The sequence below is a fragment of the Micropterus dolomieu genome, linkage group LG06, assembly GCF_021292245.1.
Source record: "Micropterus dolomieu isolate WLL.071019.BEF.003 ecotype Adirondacks linkage group LG06, ASM2129224v1, whole genome shotgun sequence".
NCBI classification, from domain to species: Eukaryota; Metazoa; Chordata; class Actinopteri; order Centrarchiformes; family Centrarchidae; genus Micropterus; species Micropterus dolomieu.
In genome coordinates, this window is record NC_060155.1 from 22,086,566 (window position 1) to 22,111,645 (window position 25,080).

General features: G+C 40.5%; 3 protein-coding genes across 11 annotated transcripts in view; 2 read left to right on the forward strand and 1 right to left on the reverse strand.

Annotated features, from left to right (window-relative positions):
• Window positions 1-13,886, forward strand: part of LOC123972513 — a 46,827-nt gene extending 32,941 nt beyond the window's left edge. Inside the window, exons 15-29 of the mRNA XM_046052034.1 lie at window positions 815-1,426; window positions 2,832-2,956; window positions 3,888-3,949; window positions 6,845-6,931; window positions 7,194-7,341; window positions 9,341-9,488; window positions 10,006-10,147; window positions 10,275-10,407; window positions 10,650-10,847; window positions 11,041-11,281; window positions 11,470-11,598; window positions 11,697-11,860; window positions 12,410-12,563; window positions 13,428-13,499; window positions 13,626-13,886. Coding sequence (XP_045907990.1) covers window positions 815-1,426; window positions 2,832-2,956; window positions 3,888-3,949; window positions 6,845-6,931; window positions 7,194-7,341; window positions 9,341-9,488; window positions 10,006-10,147; window positions 10,275-10,407; window positions 10,650-10,847; window positions 11,041-11,281; window positions 11,470-11,598; window positions 11,697-11,860; window positions 12,410-12,563; window positions 13,428-13,499; window positions 13,626-13,780 — 2,570 coding nt within the window. The 3' untranslated portion in view covers window positions 13,781-13,886. The remainder of the gene's footprint in view (window positions 1-814; window positions 1,427-2,831; window positions 2,957-3,887; window positions 3,950-6,844; window positions 6,932-7,193; window positions 7,342-9,340; window positions 9,489-10,005; window positions 10,148-10,274; window positions 10,408-10,649; window positions 10,848-11,040; window positions 11,282-11,469; window positions 11,599-11,696; window positions 11,861-12,409; window positions 12,564-13,427; window positions 13,500-13,625) is intronic.
• A 2-nt stretch (window positions 13,887-13,888) lies between these two features.
• Window positions 13,889-19,027, reverse strand: c8a (complement component 8, alpha polypeptide). Its single transcript, XM_046050929.1, has 11 exons — window positions 18,877-19,027; window positions 18,650-18,758; window positions 17,941-18,088; window positions 17,671-17,818; window positions 17,383-17,572; window positions 17,108-17,290; window positions 16,064-16,304; window positions 15,839-15,970; window positions 15,486-15,643; window positions 15,079-15,304; window positions 13,889-14,411 (listed from the first exon to the last, which is right to left on the reverse strand). The coding sequence occupies exons 1-11, from the start codon at window positions 18,984-18,986 to the stop codon at window positions 14,260-14,262; spliced, it is 1,797 nt and encodes a 598-aa protein (XP_045906885.1). The 5' UTR covers window positions 18,987-19,027; the 3' UTR covers window positions 13,889-14,259.
• Window positions 19,028-19,526: 499 nt separating this feature from the next.
• The window catches only part of si:ch211-188c16.1 (uncharacterized protein LOC562677 homolog), a 14,134-nt gene continuing 8,580 nt past the window's right edge, over window positions 19,527-25,080 (forward strand). For 5 of the 9 annotated variants that reach the window (XM_046050919.1, XM_046050924.1, XM_046050925.1 and 2 more), the window contains exons 1-10: window positions 19,528-19,680; window positions 21,093-22,026; window positions 22,135-22,326; window positions 22,529-23,060; window positions 23,156-23,271; window positions 23,376-23,401; window positions 23,570-23,610; window positions 23,713-23,763; window positions 23,965-24,097; window positions 24,355-24,514. In XM_046050919.1, coding sequence (XP_045906875.1) covers window positions 19,672-19,680; window positions 21,093-22,026; window positions 22,135-22,326; window positions 22,529-23,060; window positions 23,156-23,271; window positions 23,376-23,401; window positions 23,570-23,610; window positions 23,713-23,763; window positions 23,965-24,097; window positions 24,355-24,514 — 2,194 coding nt within the window. In that variant the 5' untranslated portion in view covers window positions 19,528-19,671. Of the gene's footprint in view, window positions 19,681-21,092; window positions 22,027-22,134; window positions 22,327-22,528; window positions 23,061-23,155; window positions 23,272-23,375; window positions 23,402-23,569; window positions 23,611-23,677; window positions 23,764-23,964; window positions 24,098-24,354; window positions 24,515-25,080 lie in introns of all 9 variants that reach the window. The other 4 variants (XM_046050921.1, XM_046050920.1, XM_046050928.1 and 1 more) reach the window with 4 other exon arrangements.

Consider the following 25,080-nt stretch of genomic DNA (forward strand, 5'->3'; position numbering starts at 1 on the left):
CAAGCACACCTGTGCCAGTTTGGTTGTATCAAGAAAGCTATATGGAAAGCAATTTTCAGAGGAGATTTCTTTCAGGAAGTTAAGCATGTTTTACACCCCGTACATTGAGTGTTGTGTTATAAATATCATAAATAATTAGCTGTGTACATGTCAATTCAGTGATTCTCAAACTTTATCCGTCACACCAAAAGGTTGAATCAGAACGCTTTTTTTGTTAATGCCCCCCAGAGGGGGCCCGCCCCCCGGTTTGAGAACCACTGGTGTAATTGATGGGTTCAGCCTGGGATTCCATATATGGACCTTCTCCAATGTTGAGTTTACCTGGAGAGATAATTTTGAAACTTCATAATTGTACTTAATAAATCTTTGAGATGTGCATACAGTACCTTCTGAAGTAAGTTTGGGAGTGAAATCAAGCCTGTTGTTGTATGGAAGACACAAAATCTATGTAAAAACTTTGCTGGAATGTAAAGTGTACAATATGATCCTTGTAGCTAATGGCAAAATTATTCAGCACACATCTCAGAGTGCTGTATAAAACAGTCTATGGTTTATGTTGAGCATAAAACTGTAAAAGCTTTAGAATGCTGTCCTTAAACACACATTTTTGATATTAATTTTTGCCTTGTATAGCTGTCATTGTTAGCTAAGATATTAATAGAGGAACATGCTGCAATATTGAAAATCGATGCATTGAACTCACAGGAGACAAAATATATTCTGTGCTCATAATAATGATAATCTCGCCTTCCTTTTTCTGTCTAAATATCCTTTAATTATTTCCTTCTGCCTCCTTCTCTTGTTTCTACTCCAGGTTATATGACCATGGGTCCAGTGCAGGCGGCTCAGTGGGCGCAGCAGCCGTTTCCTGCCCAGGCTCAGACTCTGGCCTTCCCCGTGCAGGGGCCCCTCCAGGTGGCTCAGGTCCTCCCCGGTGGTCAGCCGGTCATCTGGAGCCAGGCCAACATTTTCCCTGCCACTCAGCAGCAGTGGGCGGCCATGGCGGCCTATATGCCAGCCCAGACTGTGGGCGTGGGGGGGCACGCCATACCAGCTGCCATGCTCCAAGGCCTGGTACCCATTACCACCATGTGCCCCCAAGCCTGCGACCTATCAGCCCCCTCCTCTGCCATCACCAGCCCCCAGCACACGGCCGACCCCGCCCTGTTTCAGAGACAGCTGAGCCTGGGGAAGGAAGGCGTGGACTCAGATGCAGGCGAAGGCCCCTCTACATCAGGAGCCGGAGCAGCAGGTGCTGGGTTTGGTGTCACGTCAGCAGCAGTGAGCAGGTGTGGGACCCCAGGCCTCATGAGTGTACCGGACACACTGGCCTGCAGTCAGCTGCTGCCACCTTCAGCTTCTGTGACCCAGGAAGAGGAAGGGAGCTGTAGTGACCTTGATCTCTCTAGGATGACCTTGAGCCCAGGTACATCCACGTCACCGTCTACTGAATCTCGTAAGTGTTAATTTTTGTCCTTCTACAGAATTGCAATTACAAAATCATCCTCTGTACCACCTTACTTGAAGAATGTGCAAATCTCTGGTGAACTATTTTTATTAGCTTTTGTAGCTGCCTTGCTCTATGAATGGTAATGTCGTCCTGTTGGTCAATCGACCACTTTCGTCCAGACTGGACTATCTTTAACATCAATTAGATCCACTGCCATGAAATGTTGTACCGATATTCTGGTCAAAGTTTTTACTTATCCATTGAGATACCTTAACATCTACTTGGTGAATTGGCACATCAGTGCAGACAAGTACATGAATTTCATGGTTCCCAGATGATGTATCCTAATGACTTTGGTGATCACCTGACTTTCCCTCTAGCGCCACGATGAGGTGCATCTTTGTGGTTTTGAGTGAAATTTCTACAGAACTATTTCTATGAAATATAGTACAGACATTAATGTGCCCCTAGGGAGGAATTGCAATAACTGTGGTGATCCTCTATCTTATCATTTAACAAATTTTACATTTTTCCAAAATACCTGCAAAGCCACTGACATTCCCATCAGCTAACACTGTAAACCAGGGGTTCTCAAACTAGGGGGACATTTTCCCAGAATGCCAGAAAAACTGGAAGAAACCTCAGGAAAAGCAACAGAGGAGGGATCCCTCTCCCAGTACAGACAGATATGCAATTGAAGAAACAAAGAAAGGGTTGGAAAGATGCAGTGGTTTTCAGAAAGTTTACAGTATTCTTGTCAGCAGGACAAACATGGACTATAAGTATTAAGCTTAATAGATTCACTGACGGACACACTGGAAGGATAATGGTAACAGATACGAGTTATCAAAGTATAGGCAACTAACTGAAAGTTAAGGTGAAAAGATGAGTTTTTGGCCTGGATTTAAAGGCCTCAACAATAGTCAGACTGATATCAGCACAGAGGTCATTCCAGAGGAAGGGGGCACGATAGGAAAAGGCCCTGCAGCCTGCTGACTTCTTTTTAACTCTGGTGTCAGACTAAGGTGTGTTTGTTTAGAAAGTTATGCATTATTTGATGGTATACAGAATACACAGTGTCAGGTATAATAGAAAAGAAAGTCGAGGTGATCACATGCAGTAAAGGTTATGGTCTAGATCTGAATCTACTAACATGAGGATACTAAAGATATTAACAGAGCAGATTAGCGTTAAACAGTAAACACTGCACAATCCTTTGACATGCAGTAGACAGCTCTGCGAACTATGTGCATATTTACTATAATGCATTGCTATAGTCCAGAGTGGTACGAGTAACGCCAACCCTGGACAAAATAGAAACGGAAGACTGGTACAAGCCAGTAGACAGTTACTGAAAGTTCCTTATTTCCTCTCTTCACAGCATCCACTCCAGCCCCTCAGCAGAGCTCATCTTCAGACTGCCCTCCTTCCCAGGCCAGTGACCCCCCTACAGATCAGTCCCCTGTAGACCCGATGGGCTCCAGCAACGCCAAGGAGGAACAATCGGTGAGCACCATCCCCCTGGATCACATCCCAGCATCCTAGTCAATAAGATTCATGGATTTGATTTAAAAACTGACTGGCATGACGCTATAATCTATTATTGTCATATCTATGATCTGTTCTCAAGTACATTGCATGCACGCAGAGTAAAATGTCATGTGATTAATATGAGCAAATGGGATTGATTTTACCCTTTTTTTTCCAGAAAAATGTCAAGTCAATTAAACATGAAAGGCCAAAAATGATTGAAGTGTCTTGATTAGATCATGTATAATAAGGCAGCATTATGTTTCATGGTAATTCTAGTCATTTTCCTACATGTTCAGATTGTGTTTTTCTGGGAAATATGGAAGAAAAAGATGCACATTTTGCCAGAATGGTGAAGAATAGCTGATTTTGCCAAAGCATGTCCCCTGCAAAACACAGATTTTACAGCTTTCATTCTCTCTCTCAGGGCTCTGTTGTTGCAAGGTCAATCTCTCCGGTGCTCAGTGGATCTCCTGATCCTCAGCAGGATCAGATTTGTCCACAGGAAGACAGCTAGAGAACAACAGACACTGAGTGGGTATTGGATGGTTCCCTCCTCTCTTATTTGCCTGTGTTATCTATCAACAACCTTCACATTGTCATGGATTTTCTCCCCTGCTCTTTTCATCAACACATCCTGCTGCTCTTTTTTCATAACCCAGCTCTGTGTTTCTTTATTAGCTTTATATTTTCATTTGTCTCCTTTTTTCCGTGCAGATGAGTGGTTTGCTGCCAATTGGAAAAGAGTCTTGGTTTAGTTTAGTGTTTCTGTCATTATGCCTCTCTGCGTCACCCAAACAAAAGATTAGGAAGGCACAATGTTGCCACCTGGTGGTTAAAGTTGTAATTGGACAAATATAAGTTCACAATATGTTGATAATGTGACATGTTTCTGTTTGTCTTGTAGGGGATGGAAGCTCTCAAGGCCAGGACAGAAGCTCATGAGAAAGAGAAGAGAGATGAAGGACTGTGAACAGCAGCATCTCTCACAGCTGGATTACACAGACTTGTTCTGTTTTTTCAACCTTTGAAGGATATTTTGGCAGTTCTGTAATAAGCTGGCTATGCTAGGCTCTGCTTTCCTCCAGAGGCCACATACTGTTCTGTACTCCTCAGCATGACACCCAGACTTTGGCTTTATCGTCCAATCAAATAACCTTTTAACCAGGAAGTGACCTTTGACCGAAACCTTCAACAGGAAGTGATTGCACCCTCCTGTAATGGATTAATGAGTTTATACCTGTGAGGATACGTTAAACGGCCATGGTGACACGGACGATGCAAATTATTTTTTGGAACATTTCATGAGGAGCAGCGTCCTACTGTATGTGGTTGACTTGCAGTTTGTCAGCTGCCACCAGCAATGACTGTGCACAGCAGATGGATTTGCCAAATGTTCTCATAGTGTTGCTCTACCGATTCGTCCATTTGCATGAACAGACTTAATGTGGATTCAGCTGACTCTCTGCAGCTTCCTTCTAGATAAGAAACAAATCAAAAACTATAATTTGGTTTTCTTATTTTATAAGCTGTAAATTCTCAGCTGATGACACTGAGTCATTAGAGGTATTGAAATGACTTTAAGGCATCAATGTCGAAATCAGAATTTGCCAAACATCTATTTTGTAAATAAGAATCTCCCCAGTCCCCTATACCTGAGCCTCTGTGCCATAAGATAGCTCTCTGCCTCTTGGATGCCAACTACCTGTGTTTCTCTCAAGCAATGCCCTACCAGCACTTCCATTTTTGACGTCTGGATGTTTGTTTCACTTTTGCTGCCATTTATTTCTCATTTCGGAAAATGCATTTTTTTTTCTGTTCAGTTGGTGAGATATGAACTGTGAATCTGTGTTACATGGTCATTCAAAATAAAGCCTGCTGTCACCTGTCTCACTCATTTTGAACTTGAACTTGACTTTTTTTAGTAAATAGGAGGCAGGTTTTCCTGCATCTCTTTTTTTTTAGATATTCTACATTTCAAGCTGAGGTCGCATTGTTTACAACTTGCCTCTTAGAATCATATCTCTGGTTGGTTTCTTGAATAAATTAGCAGAATAAACCCATACTGATGTGACATGGCTTAATAACCACAAGCTCAGAGACAGTAGAGTGCATTTCTATGCCTTATCAGGTTTATTTTTGTTGTCCAGTCACTGTTCTTCTTGTCGGATCATTTGTATACAGTAAACAGGTCATTGTTGTAACAAAGCACTTGGGCATATTGTAGGTCTGCTCCACTGAATCAAAATGGTCAAAAGAAAGGCAACGTTATATAATATGATCAATAGAGATATCACTATTAACTGCTAGACTTACAATAACAAACAGTAACTGTACCCCTGCTTGTGTAAGAAAAATGACAAATAGTCCAACATATTTTGTAAATTTTATTTATGGAATTAAGAATTGTCATGAAAAAGAGAAAAAAAGGACTTTTGTACGTCTATGACTTCCCCATACACTGTACCCATTCCACTGTTCAGTCACAAATAAAATATCATGTGATTCCCACTTATCCGCTTGGTTTTCTTTTCTTTTTCTTAACCCTATCTCTAATGACCTACTGTGAAGAACACTGACAGGGGATCCTCTCTTCACACAAATACTTCTCTTCCATGCAGTCAGTCATTGTCATGTGACTGTTTGTGATACATTAGTATAATCCTTTTTTGTGCTGAATTTTTTATTTCATCATAAAAAGAACTGAAAAGAACAAAACTGTACTTTAGTGAAAGTACAGAGGTGTTCAAGCCAAAAGTCAACGTACCCATCATACAGAAAAATGCCCCTGTAATTAATAGCCTATATACTGTAACTATGTATCACGATATTAGATTTTGAACACTGATACCTTCAGTGTCAGTGTATAAGCATCATGTAGCTGGGCAAAGTAGAGACAGATTTAACTACTTTTTCTACAAATAGGTTCAGTAGTTTCCAACCTAGGGGTTGGCCCACCTTCAAAGGGTCACAATATAAGATAAAGAGATGACTTTTTTTGCTTTTGTTGTGAAATATTGGAAAATTTTACCTCTTTTAGCATCAAACAGTTTTTATTTTGATGAGACAATCTGAGAAGTTAAGAGGGGAAATCACTCTTTGAGGAAGTACAAATAACTCGTAAAGTTTGTAAGGCTTCACAAGCCTAAATTTTCTAAATCCACTGGTTTAATCTTTTGTAATACTTTGTATTTCATAAGCTTCTACAAGGACATATCTTAACATAGTGTTTGTTAAAGTTGCATTATTAGTAATATCATTAGTAGCAGTTTTAGTAACAGTCATTAGACATAATTTAGCATTAGTAATTGTGTTATCTTGCTTTCCACTGCATAAGTAAACTAAAGCTGGGTCATGGGATTGCGTAATTCTGTAAAAGCCAAAATGAGTGAAGGTAAGCAAAGTTCAAAGGTCATATGTACACAAACATGACTCAAATCATTTGACCACAGAAGTCTGTCACAGGAACATACTTCATTACAAAGCCTTCATTTTCCATCACTGGCATATGTTATCTAAACTATGTTTTCTGTCAGATTTATCATATTACTACAGATCAAAGTTTATGATAACTGAAGAGACATGCAGACCTCCTGGTTGGCTATTTAACTTGGCTGCAGATCCTAAACAACTTCATTATAAACCTGAGGTCTGCATCAACCTGTGTTAAATACACACTGACATGAGACCTAACACCACAACACCTAGTTTTGTGGCTGTGAGTCCTGCAGCATTGTGTATTCAGCTCCACCTCTGAGTCTAATGGCAGCAGTGAGTTCATATCCAGGCCACTATTGATCAGTGTGTGTTTACATAGAGAACTGAGCAGTGTCCTCTACTCCTTCACAGTCACTCATAATACACAACCATGCTTTCTGTTGTGATAAGGATGAGTGCACTCAGTTTGCAGTGCTGTCTACTGCATGTTATTTTGAGCCAGGTACTGCTAAGGTAGGTGTTTTATTTGTCTCTTAGTAATAAATAATAGAATGTCTATATTTTTTGTTAAATTCCCATTGAGGTTAATGTAATTGATGACATGCCACCTAATACTCAAAATGTTTCCAATGTGATATTAAAAGTGATTTCACTTTAAACATTCACTTTATTTTTTCTAATTGAGATCTCTCAGGTGTTCTGTTAATACTACCTTTCTTCCAAAGTGGCGGAAATGTCTGTTAATGTTAATTTGATTTTCATGTACATGTCACAGCAAAGTTGCCGTCACAACAGTGAGCAATGACGAGCCTAGTGTTCGTGAAGCTCGGTCAGCGGGCAACGAGGTGGTAGTTCATCCAGTGGACTGTGTTTTATCAGAGTGGAGCGCATGGTCACGCTGTGACACCTGTCAGAAAAAAAGAGTAAGTATGATGATATCAGACAGGTGATAGTGGGCCTGGGGGGTTGCAGCCACAATACATGAAATGCGTTTGTTGGCCCATCAGGACACCACAGTGTTTCCCTGATAATATTAAAATGGAATAAAATCACCCATAGTTGATGTTGATGTTTTGCATGAAGTTTACACTCTTATGACAAGGAACTGGCCAGTTACAGCAAATTAAGATACAGTTAAGTATGGCAGAAAAGCTTTAGCTCCACCCCCTTAACACATAAATGAACCATCCATCCATCATCAACCGCTTATCGTGCGTACAGGTTCGCGGGGGGGCTTGAGCCACTCCCAGCTTACATCGGGCAAAAGGCGGGATACGCCCTGGACAGGTCGCCAGTCCATCGCAGGGCCAACATAAATGAACATTAAATCTAAAAATTGTTGTGTAAACAAGACAAGATCAAATAATGAAACAGAAATACACAGACCAGGTATAACACCAACATGAACTAAACCACAGAACTAAGAACTGAGGCAAGGAACTGAAATGCAGGACTAAGACCTAAGATAAGAGACAAGACATAAATAACTAGGGACAAGGAACTAGAGAAACAGAGGCAAATAAAAAGACACATGAAACAATGGCAAAAACCAGAAACACATAGGGAAAAAATACAACTCAAACATAACCCAAAACTAACAAACAAACATAACAAAAAATACCACATAAGGAGGAGGTTTGAGTGCTGTGGCATGAGCATATCAACTGAGTCATAATGACAAGTGTTGAATTATAATAATCATGCTGTATACCTGTATGAATATGACTGGATGTTGCAAGTCATCTGATAGCCTGAAGCATGACTGAAACAGTTCATGCCAAACAGCTAATACATGTGCAACTTCAGTGCTCTGCCTGAACTCTTTAGAAAATATTGTTTCATTGTTTCCCCCATGATGTGGAAAACCCTCTGAATCAGCCTGGACACTATCGTGCCACATCAAACTTCCCCATTGAACACATGCTAATGATATCATCTGATTTTCTACTTGTGCTCCTCAACCAACTTCCTCAGCAGGAAAAATACATTATAGGCATTTAAGTGAAGAGTTTCTTTTACAAAACCCTTCCAACCCTACCACTCTCATTTCTGTATGGAAATATGAATACAGCTAGCAGCAGCCATTTAATTTAGCTTAGCACAAACACAGGAAACTGTGAAACAGCTAGCCTCCAATGTGAAGGTTAAATTTAGGTAACAGAATCTGATTAGCCACTGTTTTTGTTTCATCTATATATAAAACAGTGGCATATCTGTCTGTTTTATGGGGGTTATGTGCCATACTACTTCTTGTCGAGAAATTATTCCGACAAAGAAACAGTTTGATTTGGTAGATGAATTACCTGTGGACCTGAGCCACACTAGTTGTGTCCCCTTGTTTTCAGCCTTTGTGCTAAGCTAAGTTAGCCAGCTGTAAACGCATTTATTTACAGTAGTAAATAAATACATTTATTTCCCAGAATTTCAAACTTTTAACTGAAAATTGTTAACTCTAACTTAATAATAAAACAATTTGAATAAAATGTACAAAAGAAGAAGAAAAACAACTGGTTTCATGGACTGCATATAGCTAATATCCCACTGAACTTCTGGCCAGACAAACTTATCTAACAAAGTGTAATGCAGCAGGTCTCATAAATGAAATTAGATGTAGATTAATAAACCATTCCTATAGTGCTTGGACTGAGAGATAATTAAAAATCTGCATTACATATTTTATCCTTGTTGGCTGTTTTTCTGTGAGGTAGTATTCCACTACTGGCAAGCATCTCAGCTGATGTACTTCAGTACTCTATCTCATTCACTTTACAAGGAGGGGGATTAATAACCTTGACATGACAAAGTGAAAACAGCCCTCTAATGGGATTATGGCTGTTATAGTTCCCCGATGGCAGTTTCTGAGGCGAGCCTTCCTCTGTGTTTCTCTGACCATTTATGTGTTTGTCTCCCTCAACCATCCAGTATCGCTTTGCTAAGCTGGACCAGCCGTCTCAGTTTGGAGGACAGCCGTGCAATTTTCATGGCAGGGAGGAGGAGGCCTGTAACGTTCCAGACCGCTACACCTGTGACAATGTTCCTTTGTGTGAGGGATTCTTCTGTACCCAAACAGGTACACCCATCCATCCATATACACTACTCTCCGTTCTGGAGCTGGCATTATAAAGTCTTGTGTTATACAACCTCACAGCGGTAACACTGAGTGTTAGGATGTTTAAAATTCAAGTCACAAGAAGAAGAACATTATTAGTCTGTGTTTGATGTGAGTGAGTCATCTCTTCATTCCAGTCAGGAGATTGCAGACTACTTTGCATTTTGCAAGAGCTTTGTTCGTAAAGGAATAGTTTGACATGTTGGGAAATACACTTATTAGCTTATTATGTTGCAGAGTTACATGAAAAGATCGATACCACTCTCATGCCAGAACACTTAACATGAAGCTGCAACCAGCAGCCAATTAGCTTGCTGTAGCTTCATATTTAGAGGGACAGACGTAACATTTATTTGTCTTATATAACTTTAAGCAAGAAAACAAATCAGCATATTTCGAAAATGTCAAACTAATCATTTTATTTTGTTTTGGAAATGAACCATTGCTAAATGCCATCCACATCGCTCCTCAACTTCAGGTCGCTGTATTCCAAGAACTCTGCAGTGTAGTGGGGAGGATGATTGTGGGGACATGTCGGATGAAGTCGGGTGTAAGAAGGTTTCCAAGCCCTGCAGGCAGGAGGTGGAAGAGTACTGGGGAATCGAAAACCTCGCCAAAGGGTGAGTTACATTCCCATTAGACTACATTGTGAGTCAGATATTTTGGAGGACTTTGGTACGTAAACGTGTTGCTCTTCTCAAATCAATCTGCTCACTGTTAATGCTGTTGCTGTTACTTATCTTTCAGAATCAACATCTTGAACAGTAACCTGGAGGGAGTGGTGCTTGATAACAGATATTACGCTGGCGGCTGCTTACCACACTACATCCAAGATGTCAGATTCAGGAAGCCTTACAACTTGCAACAGTACACTCTACAGGTGGAACCGACTGGCAATCACACTATTGTATAATGAGTATTGAGTTGCAGTTGACATACGAGATTAAAGTTTATTCAGCATTACTTTCTAATGTCACCCTTTATTATCTTATTTCTTCTCCATCCATCTCATTATTTTATGTGTCCATGTTCTAACATAATTTAGAGTAAATGTATTGTTTAATAATATGGTCCTGCTTATAAAACACTAAAAAGGAAATTTTGCTTCCCATGTATCTACAGACAAAAGGCTCGTATGATTTCACCCTGCAGTCTTTTGAATCATATTCTGACTACATGGACCACACCGTGAAGGAGCGCATGACCAAAACTACGGTTTCCTTTGGCTTTGCCATTCCAGGCATAGTTGAATTTGGCTTCAACTTCAATGATGAAAAATTCACCAAATCAGTTCAGAAGGTCCGCCGTGCTTCTGGCAAGGTGAGATGTCGTTGTGTCTCCTGACACTTTTCTCTTACTGATTTCTCAAAAACATAACAAACCAAACCAAACTATGGATTTACAATTCATACAAACCCACAAGTCATTTAAAATATCTGCAAATTCCCACTCCAGTTTTAACCTGAAAGCAATGCAGTATCCATCACCTGCCTCCCGCTGATTCTCCCCTCAGACTAACAGTTTTGTGAGGGCCAAAGCAGAACTGGAGTTGGCCCAGTACATGTTGAAGTCAGACGATCTGATGCTTCACCCAGAGTTCCTGCAGCGCCTGCGCTCCTTGCCACAGTCCTATGTTTATGGGGAATACAGACAGATCTACAGAGAATACGGCACCCACTACATCACAGAGGCTGCACTGGGAGGAGACTATGAGCACACCATTATCCTGAACAAGGAGAAGCTTGAGAAGTCAGGTAATAGATATTAGTGGCTCCCAAACTGGAGTCATAGTAAGTCAAGGTTGGTTTATTTAGTACATGTTGTAAGAATGCACCTGTGGTAAACTAATAAACCACTGCACTGAAACCCTCATGGCCCAATTCTGTGAACGGTAAAATAATTTTGAAATACAGTAACCACCACCTTAGTTTTGTTGTTCTAGATTATTCTTTGGAAGACTACAAGCATTGTACGCAGTCAGGTCTTAAGGTTGGGGCCAACATCTATGGTGTTTATGTGTCAGCGGGGATTCAGGGTGGATCCTGTGATGGACTGCTGAATGAAATTGGAGGTGAGGGTCCATCTTTTATCAAATGCCCTCCCGAATATGTCCTTTCTTCCATCTCATGATCTGATACTAAAACTCAAAGTCATTGTGTCTCTCTCCAGAGGACACAGTGCATGGCAGCATGGTGGAGGACTTTGTTGCTGTTGTAAAGGGTGGGAGCAGTGAATCTATCACTGCTTTAGTGTCTAAAAAGCTTCCCACCCCGCAGCTGATGGGGCTGTGGGGCAACAGTGTGCGTGCCAATCCTGACTTCATTCGCACAACAGTGAGTTTTTTTCACTAAATTATGTATTGATTCCTTTTTTTCACTTACATTGTCTATATCTGTTTTTTTTCATGTTACATGACTGCTATAGTCTTGTAACTTGTATAGTGTATAGTGTAGTATACTCTCTTTATCTTTTCCTCCCGCAATCTCTTGTGACATTAACACAAATATCACCTCTTCAAATGTTCCTTTGTTTATTCACCATCTCAATTTGCATCTATAATAAAACTGTCTACAATGAATTTGATGTGAGTAATTGATGCAGAAACATTTAAAAAAGAGCTGGGCATTGGTGGTACATAGATTGGCACTATTACAGAAAGGCAAAGTACAGCTAGGCTGATCAATAGCAAGTTGGAGAACAAACAGCAAAACGTGCCAAATAGCAGCTGCACCACATACACGTAGGCTGCCTTGCTGCAACACGGTCACATTTCAGCATTTGTGGGGCTATCCAGTTGGATCTGTCTAAAAAAAAACAACTAAAGAATTAAATATGAAAAGCAAAAATATCCTGGTTTAATAATGACATTTGTGTGTCATTAGACACGACCACTGTATGAGCTGGTGACTTCCAGAGACTTCTCCCAGGATGCCACCCTGAAAAGAAACCTGAAGAGAGCCCTGTCAGAGTACCTGGCAGAGGCTAGTCCATGTCGTTGTGCCCCCTGCCACAACAACGGAGTGGCTGTTTTAAGAGGTACCTCAGAGGACATTATTGTTTGGTGTTCATTTTATGGTTCTATTGTCATTATTGACTGAAAACTGAAATACTGCATTATTCTGATCTTCTTTCCTAAGATATGTTTTGATTTCACTCATAGTTTGTGCCATAGCTTCAAGGTGATTATGCTTTCTCTTCATTTCAATCATATGTAGGCTTAAATAAATTGTTACAATGTCAGATGATCAGCAGTGGCACAGCGCTAAAACAAAGTGGACATAGGTCTGGCTATGCAAGACTACTCTGCTCAGGACTACACTTTAAGTTTTTTAGGTTGTTCAGTAGGCCTATGACTTGTAGAAAATGCGTTTTCGTTTGTAAAGGAAAATTTGTTAGTTTCTTGATGGACTACTGCTGCTACTGCTAAAGGTAGATGATGTAAGCTAATTAGTTTAGTTAGGCATGCAGCTAGAGGTCCCATTAGCTAGCTGACTCTGCCTGGACTAGGAGCTCATTGCCTGGGACTGAAACATCCAAACCTCCCCTGTTGCTGGATCTCCCAGTCCGAACAGAGAAAGCTAAGCTAATAAGGCCGCTTGTTAAAGACAGAACAAACTGCATAAAGGGTCAAAATAAAATAAAACTGTGAATCATGCAAAGCTACTATAGTGGAGTCACAGACTAAAAATATATAGTTGGAAATTTGAAAAATAGGTTCATGTTCAGTTTTAGTGACATTTAGATAGCAAGTAACACCAATAGAACTGTCTCTAAACTCATTTTTGGACTTTTTGTTCCCAAACACAAAAAAATACTGCAGAAAGTTGATGATTACAGTGATGGTAACGATCCTGGGGAAAATTAAGATAGTGAAAGAATTATCTCCATTTCCCTCAAAAGGCACCAGGTGTGACTGTGTGTGTCCTGTTGGCTATACTGGACGGGGCTGTGAAATCACTCAGAGGCGAAAAGGTTAGCATTCAAGATCCGAAATACAAAACACTGCATACGACAAAGCCTTATTTTTCTTTCTTCACTCTACTTTGCTACCTGCTGAGATATTGACTCAATGAGATATGATATGGCTCCTTCTGACAGATATAGCCATTGACGGCAGCTGGAGCTGCTGGGGTGCATGGTCATCCTGCAGCGGAAGAACGATGACAAGGAGTCGACAGTGTAACAACCCAGCACCCAGCAATGAAGGCTTGGCATGCAGAGGACTGCAGCAAGAGTCTACTGAATGCTTTTAAAATCTGCTCAACAGCCCTGATTGTAAACCTTGACTTTAAGATTTCTAAAAAGGTCATTGAAAATCAAGGTTTTTAAATATTTGAATAAAAACAGACTTGGAAATGGGATATCGTCAATGATTATTTTATTTAGAATATCACATTATGTCTGTCATTTCAAGATGTATGTCTGCACTGATGTGGATTCAGATTCTGCTACCCAATTTTAACCTTCACATTGGAGGCAATTTAGAGAAATGTCCCATACATTTAAAACTGTTTAACTGTGCTTCAAAAAAGTCCAGACAGGAAAACATTAACAGATACATAGTTAGGTCTGCCTTAAATTTAAATTATTTTGGAAAAAAATTACATTAAATTTGAAATCTCAGATAATGACATAAGGATTTTAAATGAGCAGTTTTTATTAATAAAAAAACAAACACTAGATGATTCTGAATTACCACTTAAGAGCATCTAAGTTTGAGGAAAATGTCACTCTAACAGTGTTCAGTCTGAGAGGAGGAGCCCAGGCAGGCTGCTCCGCCCCTGTCAGGTGCAGGATTATCACAGGTTCTTGTCCGAGTCTTCCTCCCTGATGCACAGGATGACCAGGCGCCCCAGCATGACCATGACCCATCTGTCTTGGTATCTGTTGAGTAAAATTAAAGGGGGTTTAAGCAGATTTTAACAAAAGGATGTAGATTTGGAAACAGGATATGTCTGCACACTGTCATTACTCCATCGCATCCTCTGAGTAAATTAGGCGGCTTATACGTGTGTCAGCAAATGGAGAATAGACCCTATCGATCTGTAGGCCTACAAGAAAACACTACTGCACATGCATGAGGAATTTTACAAAAGGTTAATTACCAAATAAACAACTTCCTGTCAGAGGTGAGACAAAAGTAAGACAGAAAGTACTTTCACTAAAGTATAATTATGAGGTACTACCTGACCACATACATTTTGTGAGCCCTAGTTTTACTCCATGGCATTTTAGAAGGAAATATTTTACTCCACTACATTAAGCTGACAGCTTTACCTGTTCACAAAACAAGGTCTGTATGCATTAGACCCCTGGCAACATTAGTAAGCTTTAAAGGAGCTGATAGGCAGTTTTTTTAAACTTTGGACGGAGCCAGGCCAGCTCTTTCCTCCTTCTTTGAGTATTTACACTAAGCTAAGCTAAGCTAACTGTCTCCTGTCTCCAGCTTCTTATTTAAGACAGGTATGACAGTGGCATCGTCTCATCTAACTCTCAGCAACAAAGTGGATGTGTTGAACTCCATTGCTTTTACTCATGACAACAGCCTCACCTCTTCTGAGAGTCTCTTCACAGGCCTCTCCCTGGTAGCCTGACTCACAGATGCATTTACAGGAGGTACCCATGAGGACAGGGATCCCGTTGTGTCTGCAGGCGGCGCAGCGACATGAGTCGAACTGCTGTAGATACTCATCCCAGCCCCTCTGCAAGTTGGCCAGTCTGGCACCTACATGGTCAGCTGCTGTGCTGAGGCGCACTAGCTCATAAACTGGCATTGTCTGGGTCATAGGGGAGGAAGGCCAGAGAGATGAGAAAGAGGAAACTTAATGAAAAGCAGATGACTACACCAGCAAAGGCACAAAAGTAGTGAGGTCATAAATTGATGAACTTGTTGTGTTTTTCTTCTGTTAATGAGCATGTTATGTCAAATCATTGAAAATGTTTCTTACAGAAAGTTACCTCATATTCAATGAGTGTTGGGTTGTATTTGAGAGTGGCTCCCCATTTCCTGTATGTGTCTGGGCTCCTTATAGCCAATAGGCCACTGCTGCTGTCTGTGATTCCCCCCTTCACTAGAGTAACGATGTCCTCAATCACAGCTGAACTAGAGTCCTTGACTACATTTCAAAAGGATTTAAATGAAAATCACATATATAATGCAAGCTCTGACAACAGATTAGTACAGCAATGCTTCATATCATTTGTTAGAACAAATTAGACATTTACAAACAAAGCTAATCAATTCAAATTTTAACTAATTTGGTAGAGGACCTCAAGTAGGGTTAGCTACCGGTAGGATTTTAATGCCTCACCTTGTTCAAACCTTCCTTTTTTATTGCATGTTTTCCCACCCACTTTGAATTCTGCTGTTCCATAGCTGTTGATGGGAAAGCTCAAACCAATAGAGGCACCAAGGCATCTACCAGCTTGTTCACCCTCAAGGTCTGTGTATGAGGAGGATTAAATTGTTAAAGGTTACTTTACCTTCCATATGCTATTAGATGATATTGATTAACAAACTGGAAAGACCACAGTACTTGATTCTGCCATAGATGTTTTGTTGACAACCACAACATATTCAAGCGTTCCTCCCATAGTTCCCTCTGTGACATAGTGGGTGCCAAACGTGTTGAAGAAGCGGGAGTACATCCCAAAGTCATACTGCTCGGGGAGCTCCATGAGTGAAACGTAGAAATCTTCATGAAGCATCAACTTATTGCTTCTCATTTTGAAGTGGGCTGTTTGTACTTTGGACCAAAGCCTAACAAACCCTAGGTCCTGTGGACAAAAAGGCAAGAAGAAGAAATAGCTATGATGATGAAGAAAAATGTTTTATAAAATTGTAACTTATTAATACCCCAAATAATGTTCTTTTGACCACAGGCACTCAATGCTTTTTAGTGTTTTAGAGATAAATTTAGGGCAAGTATTGCTTACAATACCACTATCATATTTAACAGTTAAGTATTAAGTTACAGCCTGCTTGTCAGTCGGTGTCAGTTATATGGAGTCTTTAGAGTTTGACACGTCCAGTCGGGTCGGGTCTAGTCGTAGAAAGTCGGACCAGTGTGCGCCATTTTCCAACAAACCGCAACATTCTGAGAGTGTTCCCTTGACAACTAAGCCTATACTCGCATGCCAAATAATGCATCCACCTCTTTAGGTCCTTTTCAGACACTTTGCTGTGCTCATGGATCAAATGGTGTTATCACCACATATATTTAATTAATGTCAAGGAATGGTACTTCTACTAGGCCTAAGTGTATTGAAATATTAAAGACTCTAAACGTTCATAAAATATATACTTCGAATAATTTAACACCATTGATGGACCCCACAAAGAATATTATAGCGTTTAAAAGCAGCATTTGGAGGTGCATGCAATTCTCGGGCAGGCAAAACTAGGCATAACACCTGAGCGCAGGCAAGCTGTCCTAGCTATAATCTACATCTAGCATACAGCTGCTTTTATCTGGATCAAACAGTCATAACATCCTAATAAACATCACTTTACGTCCGTGGTAGTAAAGGTATGTATGTCTTTGTGAAACAATGTTGAGCTGTGGTTCAGTGGATCATACCTGACTTTTATACTGCGTTATGTTCCGGAGAAACTCAGATTCCTCACTTGTACTCAGTCCCGCTTCCACATAATAGATCCCAACTGTGAAACCAACATTGGAAGAACTCATACTTTTCCTTGCTTTCAGCAGGCTCAGCATATCTTCATAGTATTCCTGAGAGCCCTCTGATGTAGCTTGAGCCTGTAACAGGTTGAACCTTATATCAAAATGTCTTAGCTCAAACATCCCATTTATTAAGTTACACAAAAAAATAATTCACAACATTGTAATACCAAAAAACGGTAGGTATGGTAGTTGTAAGGTTTCCTGTAGTTCTTCTCGTCGTCATTGTAGTGCAGGTTCTCACAGAATGAGTCATAGATGAATTTCCTCCATTCACCATTGTAGACATATTCACACTTTCCTCCAAAGTACCTCGGGTCAATTATGTGATCCACAAAGTCTCCAGTCAAGACATTGTATCTAGGTAAATTAGAATAATTCACATTATTCATAAGTAAATGCAGATGTGTGTATATACATGTAAGCAATGTTTTAGCAAATTATACACCAGTATTTACCCCTGAGTGCCACGTTCAGCACCAGGGATTGGCATGAGGGTGGAACACTTGTCGTCTCTCCTGTTGAAGTTGTCACAGCCGTCTTCATCAGAAGAATCCTCACAGTCTGGCTCTCCATTACAGCGAAGGGACTGGCTGATGCAGCGCCCTGGAGAGACAGAGAGACAGTTTCACTCACACAGATCTACATGTATTGTGCACACACGAACAGACAAAACACCTTTGACTTAAAGAAATTGTGCCGTCTGAGTGGTTGCTGGTGGGACTTGCCAGTTTCTTTGCAGGTGAAGCTCTCTCCACAGTAATCTGGCACCAGACACTGTGTGGTTGCTGTGGGACATGCCAGCCTCTCCCACAGTGTCTCAATACACTCAGTGCCACCAAACTGTGAGGGCTTCTCTAAATATCGGAAACGGAACTAAAGACAGAGTTAAAAATGAGTTAGCACTTTCAATCACTCATTAAGTCAATTCCCCTATACCATCGTTAAGATATAGATTCATACAGAAACACGAAGAAGCAGGCAGAAATAGGCCATGTATATTCCATTAAATGATGCTCATAGAATTCAGTTCAAATTCAATAAATGTTTATTTCTGCATTCCATTTAAGCAGCTATGTAATGTGCGATATATAGTGTCTAGGTGGTTCCAAAGATCATAAATGAGTTGTGTATTTTGGAGATTAAATCTCAGGAACATAGTAAAACCAAGGCCCACTTTTATTGACCTTATTGGAGTACTGATTTTTGTTCCCTTTGGACCTATGGATCAGCTCATCCATAATGTATTGATCTGAGCTACCTGACAGAAACTGTCCAGTTTCAACTCCAGTGTTTTTGAAGAGAGTTCTAGTTTTCCTATGGGCAGGTATTGCATAAGCCTCCCACAATAAAAGCTGTAATCACAATTGTCATTCAACCGCTTTAAATTACTTTAAATTAATGATTCATGCAATTTATTGAGAAGAACACCATTACCTTTTTGTCTGTGCAGGAGTTACAAGGAGTCCAATGTGACCAGGCCCCCAGCTTACAGTTGATGGGAATTGGCCTGTTTACAGCTCTCGTCCTCCTTATCCCAGCCCCACTGCCCCCCCAAAAAACACCCTTTATCGTCTCAGATCTTCTTCTAACACCCATGGAGCATGGTATACGTTAAATCCAGCGATCAAGATGTTATCAAGTAAATGTAAAATGTACTACACCTGTTATCAGCAGTTGTCCATGGCCTCCTGGATGCATTCACAGTTGAGCTAAAACTGGTAAACAGATGCAGTGTGCATAAAGTCAGGAGTAGATTAATAAATATCCCCATGCTGAAAATGAGTAGCTAGTCCTTAAGATTAATATGCCACATCACAAAACAGCTGTTGTGTTGTGACTTCTACCACTGCAGCATTGACCAACCACAGTGAATGATTGATCAAGAGTAAACACATCCTCTTACAACAGTTGGGAAAGGTTATTTTAATGATCTATAGCCTATGCCTCATTTCCCATCTTCACCCCCACAAACGCTCCAATCCAGCCAAAACATGTTGTCCCAATATACACAAACACTCTCACTGTAGCAGCAGTACAAGTACTTCAAAACCTCAAACTGGAACACAAACATTTTCCTTCTTTCAATATCTGCAGTGAGATGATCCATTTTAATTATAATTATTATTAGTAGCGTTGTTGTTGTTGTTGTTGTTGTTGTTGTTATATCATTACCTATCCACATACAAAGTGGCTTCAGACCATAACTGGATAAAACAGCTTCAGACGCTTCTGATTTGTCAATCACACACACAGCATGAACGTGCACGTTATCAGGTCACGCGCAGCACGCAGGTGCGTCTCACGTCGGCGTTTTCAAATTGTTTGTTTTAGGGTAAATAGTCTGCTGGATTGTTCTCGCTAAATGTGTTAATGCAGTCGACAGCGTCCGCTTCATTTCTGCTTAGACCGCTTTCCAAATGTACAAACCTGAACAATGATGTGAAAAACGAGCAACCATGGAAGAGGTAACGTTAACTTTACAAATTTGTTTTTTTTCTGAGTAACTTCAGCTTGAGCAGCGTTAGAGTATAGCTACTTTTAGGTAACGTTAGCCTTTCTTCCATGCCCGGTGCTAGCTGTTAAGTTGTCCAATATTTAATACAGTGTTTTTTAATACAGTTTGTTTTACTAGCTTATCACAGTTCTAAATACTATTGTGTATATTCAAGGGTTGGTTCACCCAAATTACAAAACATTTCACTCATTCACTTCTAGTGGGTTCTAGCCATGTAAGTTAGATGTAACGTTAACGTTACGGGTTTATTTGCCCAGGTTTTCAGGTATCTATCTCTAAGATATCAGCCTCCATCTCAAAACGATGGCTGCAAATGAAACTTATTTTGTCGTATTCACAGCATTGAGAAATGAAGTGCGTAAAAATCTGCGGTACCATGTTTTCTGAGAAACACTGTCCGCTATTCTTGATAACCCCAAACCTTTAAAAGGGCGATGCATGTGAATTGAAAAAATGAGTGATAATTATCAAGTGATTTTAAATAATTTAAAGCTGATTTGATGATTTAAAACATAATTATTTTAAGAAAGTGGCCTCAAGGGTTGGAGTAGCAAAAAATAAAAATGGAGTGATAAATTATCAAGTGATTTGATTAATTTAAAGCAGATTTGATTTAGGCTGTCCTGATATGATGAACACAGCTGTGTTTCACAATTTTGCCAGTCTGACATTCATCATTCACAAAACAAAACATTTATTATTTAAGTAAAGTAGCCTCAAGGGTTGGGGTAACAAAAAATAAATGTGAAAAGTGGAAGTGATGGCATGTATGTGAATTGAGAAATAGTGATATATTGTCTATTCCTTTTGATATACTCAACAATACCCAATACAATACTGAACTGAATTTATCATTTATAGCAAGCAGTTTTTGTTACTTCTGCACTCTGTTGTTTTTCCAGCTTACTTTAGATGAAAACATGCCCACTTCCGCATAACGAATGCCTCAACAGCGGCTTTCCTATGGACAGAATACAGTAACTTGGAAAATCCGAGTGTTGAGTGATGGGAAGTGTTAATTCTGAAGGACTAGTTAACAGTTTCAGTCATGCATAAAGTATTATGTGTAGCCCTGGTTGTTTTCTCGCAGTTGCTTTGTAAAACAAAAAGCCAGCAACAGTGCCTGCCCAGAGACAGTCGGCAGTTAAGAGCGGCTCCCCGAGAGCAGCAGCAGGTTGGGCAGGAGGAGAAATCGGTGGGGAGCTGTATCAGCATAGCCGCTGGCTAAATTGTGTTGTGTCAGCATTGGGTTTTGGCTCCCTACATGAACCATTTTAAGTAAATTGTCTGTAAAAGTAATATACATTTCTATTAATTTAATGATCAGTGATGTGATTTGTAATTGTTTTGTTTTTTTCTCAGGAGGGACTGATCAACTTCAAAGCTCTGAGGGCCAAGTTTCAGGAAGACGCCCTCCTGGCTCAATCCAAAACTAGTCGACCAGCTGTTGCAGAGAAACCTAAGCGACTTCCTCCTCCTGGAGGTCACTGCATATCCGTGGTTAGCGGTGTTAATACTGCTGTAGAAAACAAGGCACCAGTGTGTCCCCGGCTCATCTTCAGAGATGGACTGCGGACATCTGGAGGCAAGCGACCAATTTCCTTTCCACCACATCCTCAGCAGACCTCCCCCTCATCCCAGCTCGCTAACAGAGACAGCACAACAAGGCAGCCCTACGAAGAACAACACATGCCTCTGGTGCTTCCTGTCCTGCCAAAAGAGCAAAAGACAAAACAGCCAATAAAAAAGGAGCACAAACTGGAATCAGAGCAAGGGAAAGAAGTCCCGCCACTTTCTAAAATCAAGAAGAAAGGTTTGTTGCTTCCTTTCAAGTCAGCCAAAGCATCAAAAGTCAGTGCAGAAAACGGAGAGGAGCCTACATACGCTGATTTGACCACCAGACCTTCCAGTGCACCTTCTGAGTTGCCATCTGTGGAAAAACAAACCACAGAAGATTGGGTTTCGCTCCCTAGTGACCAATCAAGTGTTGAGTTCTACCTCTCCAGCCCAGATATCCCAATTAACTCTCCCTCTGCAGAGAGAAGTTTCGACTCCGACAACAAAATAGTTAGCACCTTGGAGAGGGCCAAGAAGACATTTTCACGCAGGCAGATGTTGATCAAACCTAAGAGCTTGTGTTCAGCTGACTATGTATCAAAAGACAAGGCGTACCCATCGCCACCAAAGAACATTGAAAGTGTCAAGCATGAGCTACCCATACCCCCACCATTGTCTTTTCCACACCTGGCTTGTATTTCGGCCCGGCCTTTCTTCAAAGCCAACAACTCTGCACACAGTAAGTATTATTCAGTGAATTTATCCCCTCAGACACCCTATCTTCTTAAGCTGATTATCCAGGTAAGATTTCTAAATCATTTGCATTATGATATTTCCCAATGGCTAGAGTCAGCGCTGAATAAACAGCTTGGAAGGGATAAAGCTCAGCTTCCCTCTGTCAACAATGGTGAACTTCATCGAACCTCTGCTCCTCCAAAGAAGCCTCTACCTGACATGAGGACACTGGGACAATTGCCACCAAAGCCCCTCAGACCTCCATTAGTAGATCTCACCTGTTACCACCTACCCGCAGTTAACAGTAAGTTAACTTTCTTTTTGTTTTTCACGCTGCATTTGACTTTTGTTTTATCCCTTTTTATGTATATCTACAGACTGAAAATTAACATGTTGTGTTTAACTTGAGCATCAGTGACTTGTGTATTTTCCATACTGCAGTTTACATTATACTTATTTGTGGTATGGTCCAAGTCATCATAACTGCTGATTTTGGTTTGTTATAGAGGTATCACCAGGTCTCAGCCAAGCACCAAGTGCAGAGTCAGAGTCTGAGCACCCATCATCTGTACTAGAAGCTCCGGAGTTTCCAGACTTTGAGAATTCAGATATGGAAACAGCAGCGGGTGAAGCTGTTGACATTGGTGCACTTGAACTGGAGGCCTTACACTTAGTCAGCACTGCCTTTCCTGTAGCAGATGACTTCAGGGTCACTGATTTTGAGGTTCTGCAACCTGACTTGTCAGTGTGTGATCCTGTAGAGCCCCTCATGACCATTGACGTCCAAGATCTAAACCTTGGCAGTCAAAACATAATACCCCTTGGTCCAGCCAGCTTCCCTGAACTAATAAACCTTTCAGAGTTCCCAGAGCCTGCTGTACCAGAGCAGTGGTCTCAGAGTGATGAGGGGATCATAGATCCCCTTTCTAGCTCTCAAGCTGATGAGACTGATCCAGGAGCTGCTGAGACTTGCTCTGCTGCAGAGGAAACGGACAACAGTAACCACGCATTAAATGATGGTATTCAACCACATCCAAGGTGACTTTGTAATACCTGCAGTCACACTAATGATCAATATTAATCACTTTTCAATGTCTTATGACAGAATCTTTTGTTGTTTTTGTCCCCTCTAGTATATGTCAACAGGACAGCTATAATGAAGGGTGTGATAATGTGTACGAAGACGTTGAGAACATCAACAAATTAATCTTGGGCCAGATCTCACGTAAACGAAAAAGTGGTCTGAAGAGTAAGAATGTTTACTTAACACATTTCAGAATGTTTCTTCTCAATGTAAGTAATCTTTTACAGGTGTTACAGTGTCTTAACATCCTTGTTAACCATTTTTTACAGATCCATATGCTGACAAGCACCCTATGGTAACATTTTTTTTTAATCTAATTGAATATATAATCTTCTTAGTGATTACGTAAGAGTAAAACGGTTAAGTTTGTTACCAGTGACACACGGTGCAGTCAAGAAAAAGTGTGCATCACTCTGTTTTAAAAATTCATCTGTAGTAAATAATCATCTGTGTTTATTTCAAGAAGGAGGAGGTGTGTCTTAACATATGGCCACGGAATCCTTGGTATGTAATTTTATTTCAAACATACAGGTCCTATGTTTTATCATTGACATTGTTTTTTTTTGGCTAGATGGAAGGCAGCCATTGCTTTTTCTCTACCTGCAGGGGCAGCATATCAGGAGAACATGCTCATCCAGCCCATAATCTTGTCCACAGGTTTGTTATATATGTCTCTCCTCTCTCACTAGTGTTTTGGTTAAAAACAAATGATGTTGTAAAGTAGATCATATCCATTTCTCCTTTGTTTATACTTTTGAAATATCTTTTTGTTAATTTTAGCATGTGGTTCCATTTTATATTTCAGGTGTTACATGTAATCTTTATCTGCTGTAAGCTATTGCCTGATTTTGTTTTCAGTAAGGAATGCCAAAGCCCAAACACTGTAGACCATAAAGAACAGAAGAAGAGGGAGAAGCAGCGACTGGAGAAGGAGAAAAAGGAGCAAAAAGAGAGGGATAAGAAGGAAAATGAAATGAAAAAGAAGTTTAAAGTAAGTTTTGCAATCAACTTACTTAGAGGTTGATAAATTTCTTTACTCTGTCAGCTGTTGTCTATAATGTTCGGTTTTTGTCCAGCTTGACTTTGAAAATTGCCAACTAACACATCCTACATTTCAATAAATATAATGGCATCACAATGATGGTGAGTGAGAAGTGGTTCAAAGTTGTAAATGTATATAAATTTAGATACATTTCTAAGCTTGGCATTATGCATGACTGCACTCATTGCTGATATTTGACTCTCTAGGTGACGGGCGAAGAGGAGCCCATGTACCATGCCAAGGTGATGGTGGCTAGTAAGGTTCGCAAGAATGACTTGCCTGTGAAGAGCGGAGACACAGTCAGCATCATTCGCACCACCAACTGCCCCAAAGGCAAATGGTTGGCCCGGAACACCAACAACAAGTGTGAGTTTAGACATGCAGTGGGTACGGAAAGTATTCAGACCCCTTTAAATTTTTCACTTTGTTTCATTGCAGCCATTTTCCAAAAATCAAAAATTCATTTTATTTCTCAGTAATGTACACTCAGCACCCCATCTTGACAGAAAAAAACAGAAATGTAGAAATTTTTGCAAATTTATTAAAAAAGAAAAACTGAAATATCACATGGTCATAAAGTATTCAGACCCTTTGCTCAGTATTTAGTAGAAGCACCCTTTTGATCTAATACAGCCACGAGTCGTTTTGGGAAAGATGCAACAAGTTTTTCACATCTGGATTTGGGTATCCTCTGCCATTCCTCCTTGCAGATCCTCTCCAGTTCTGTCAGGTTGGATGGTAAACGTTGGTGGACAGACATTTTCAGGTCTCTCCAGAGATGCTCAATTGGGTTTAAGTCAGGGCTCTGGCTGGGCCATTCAAGAACAGCCACGGAGTTGTTGTGAAGCCACTCCTTCGTTATTTTAGCGGTGTGCTTAGGGTCATTGTCTTGTTGGAAGGTAAACCTTCGGCCCAGTCTGAGGTCCAGAGCA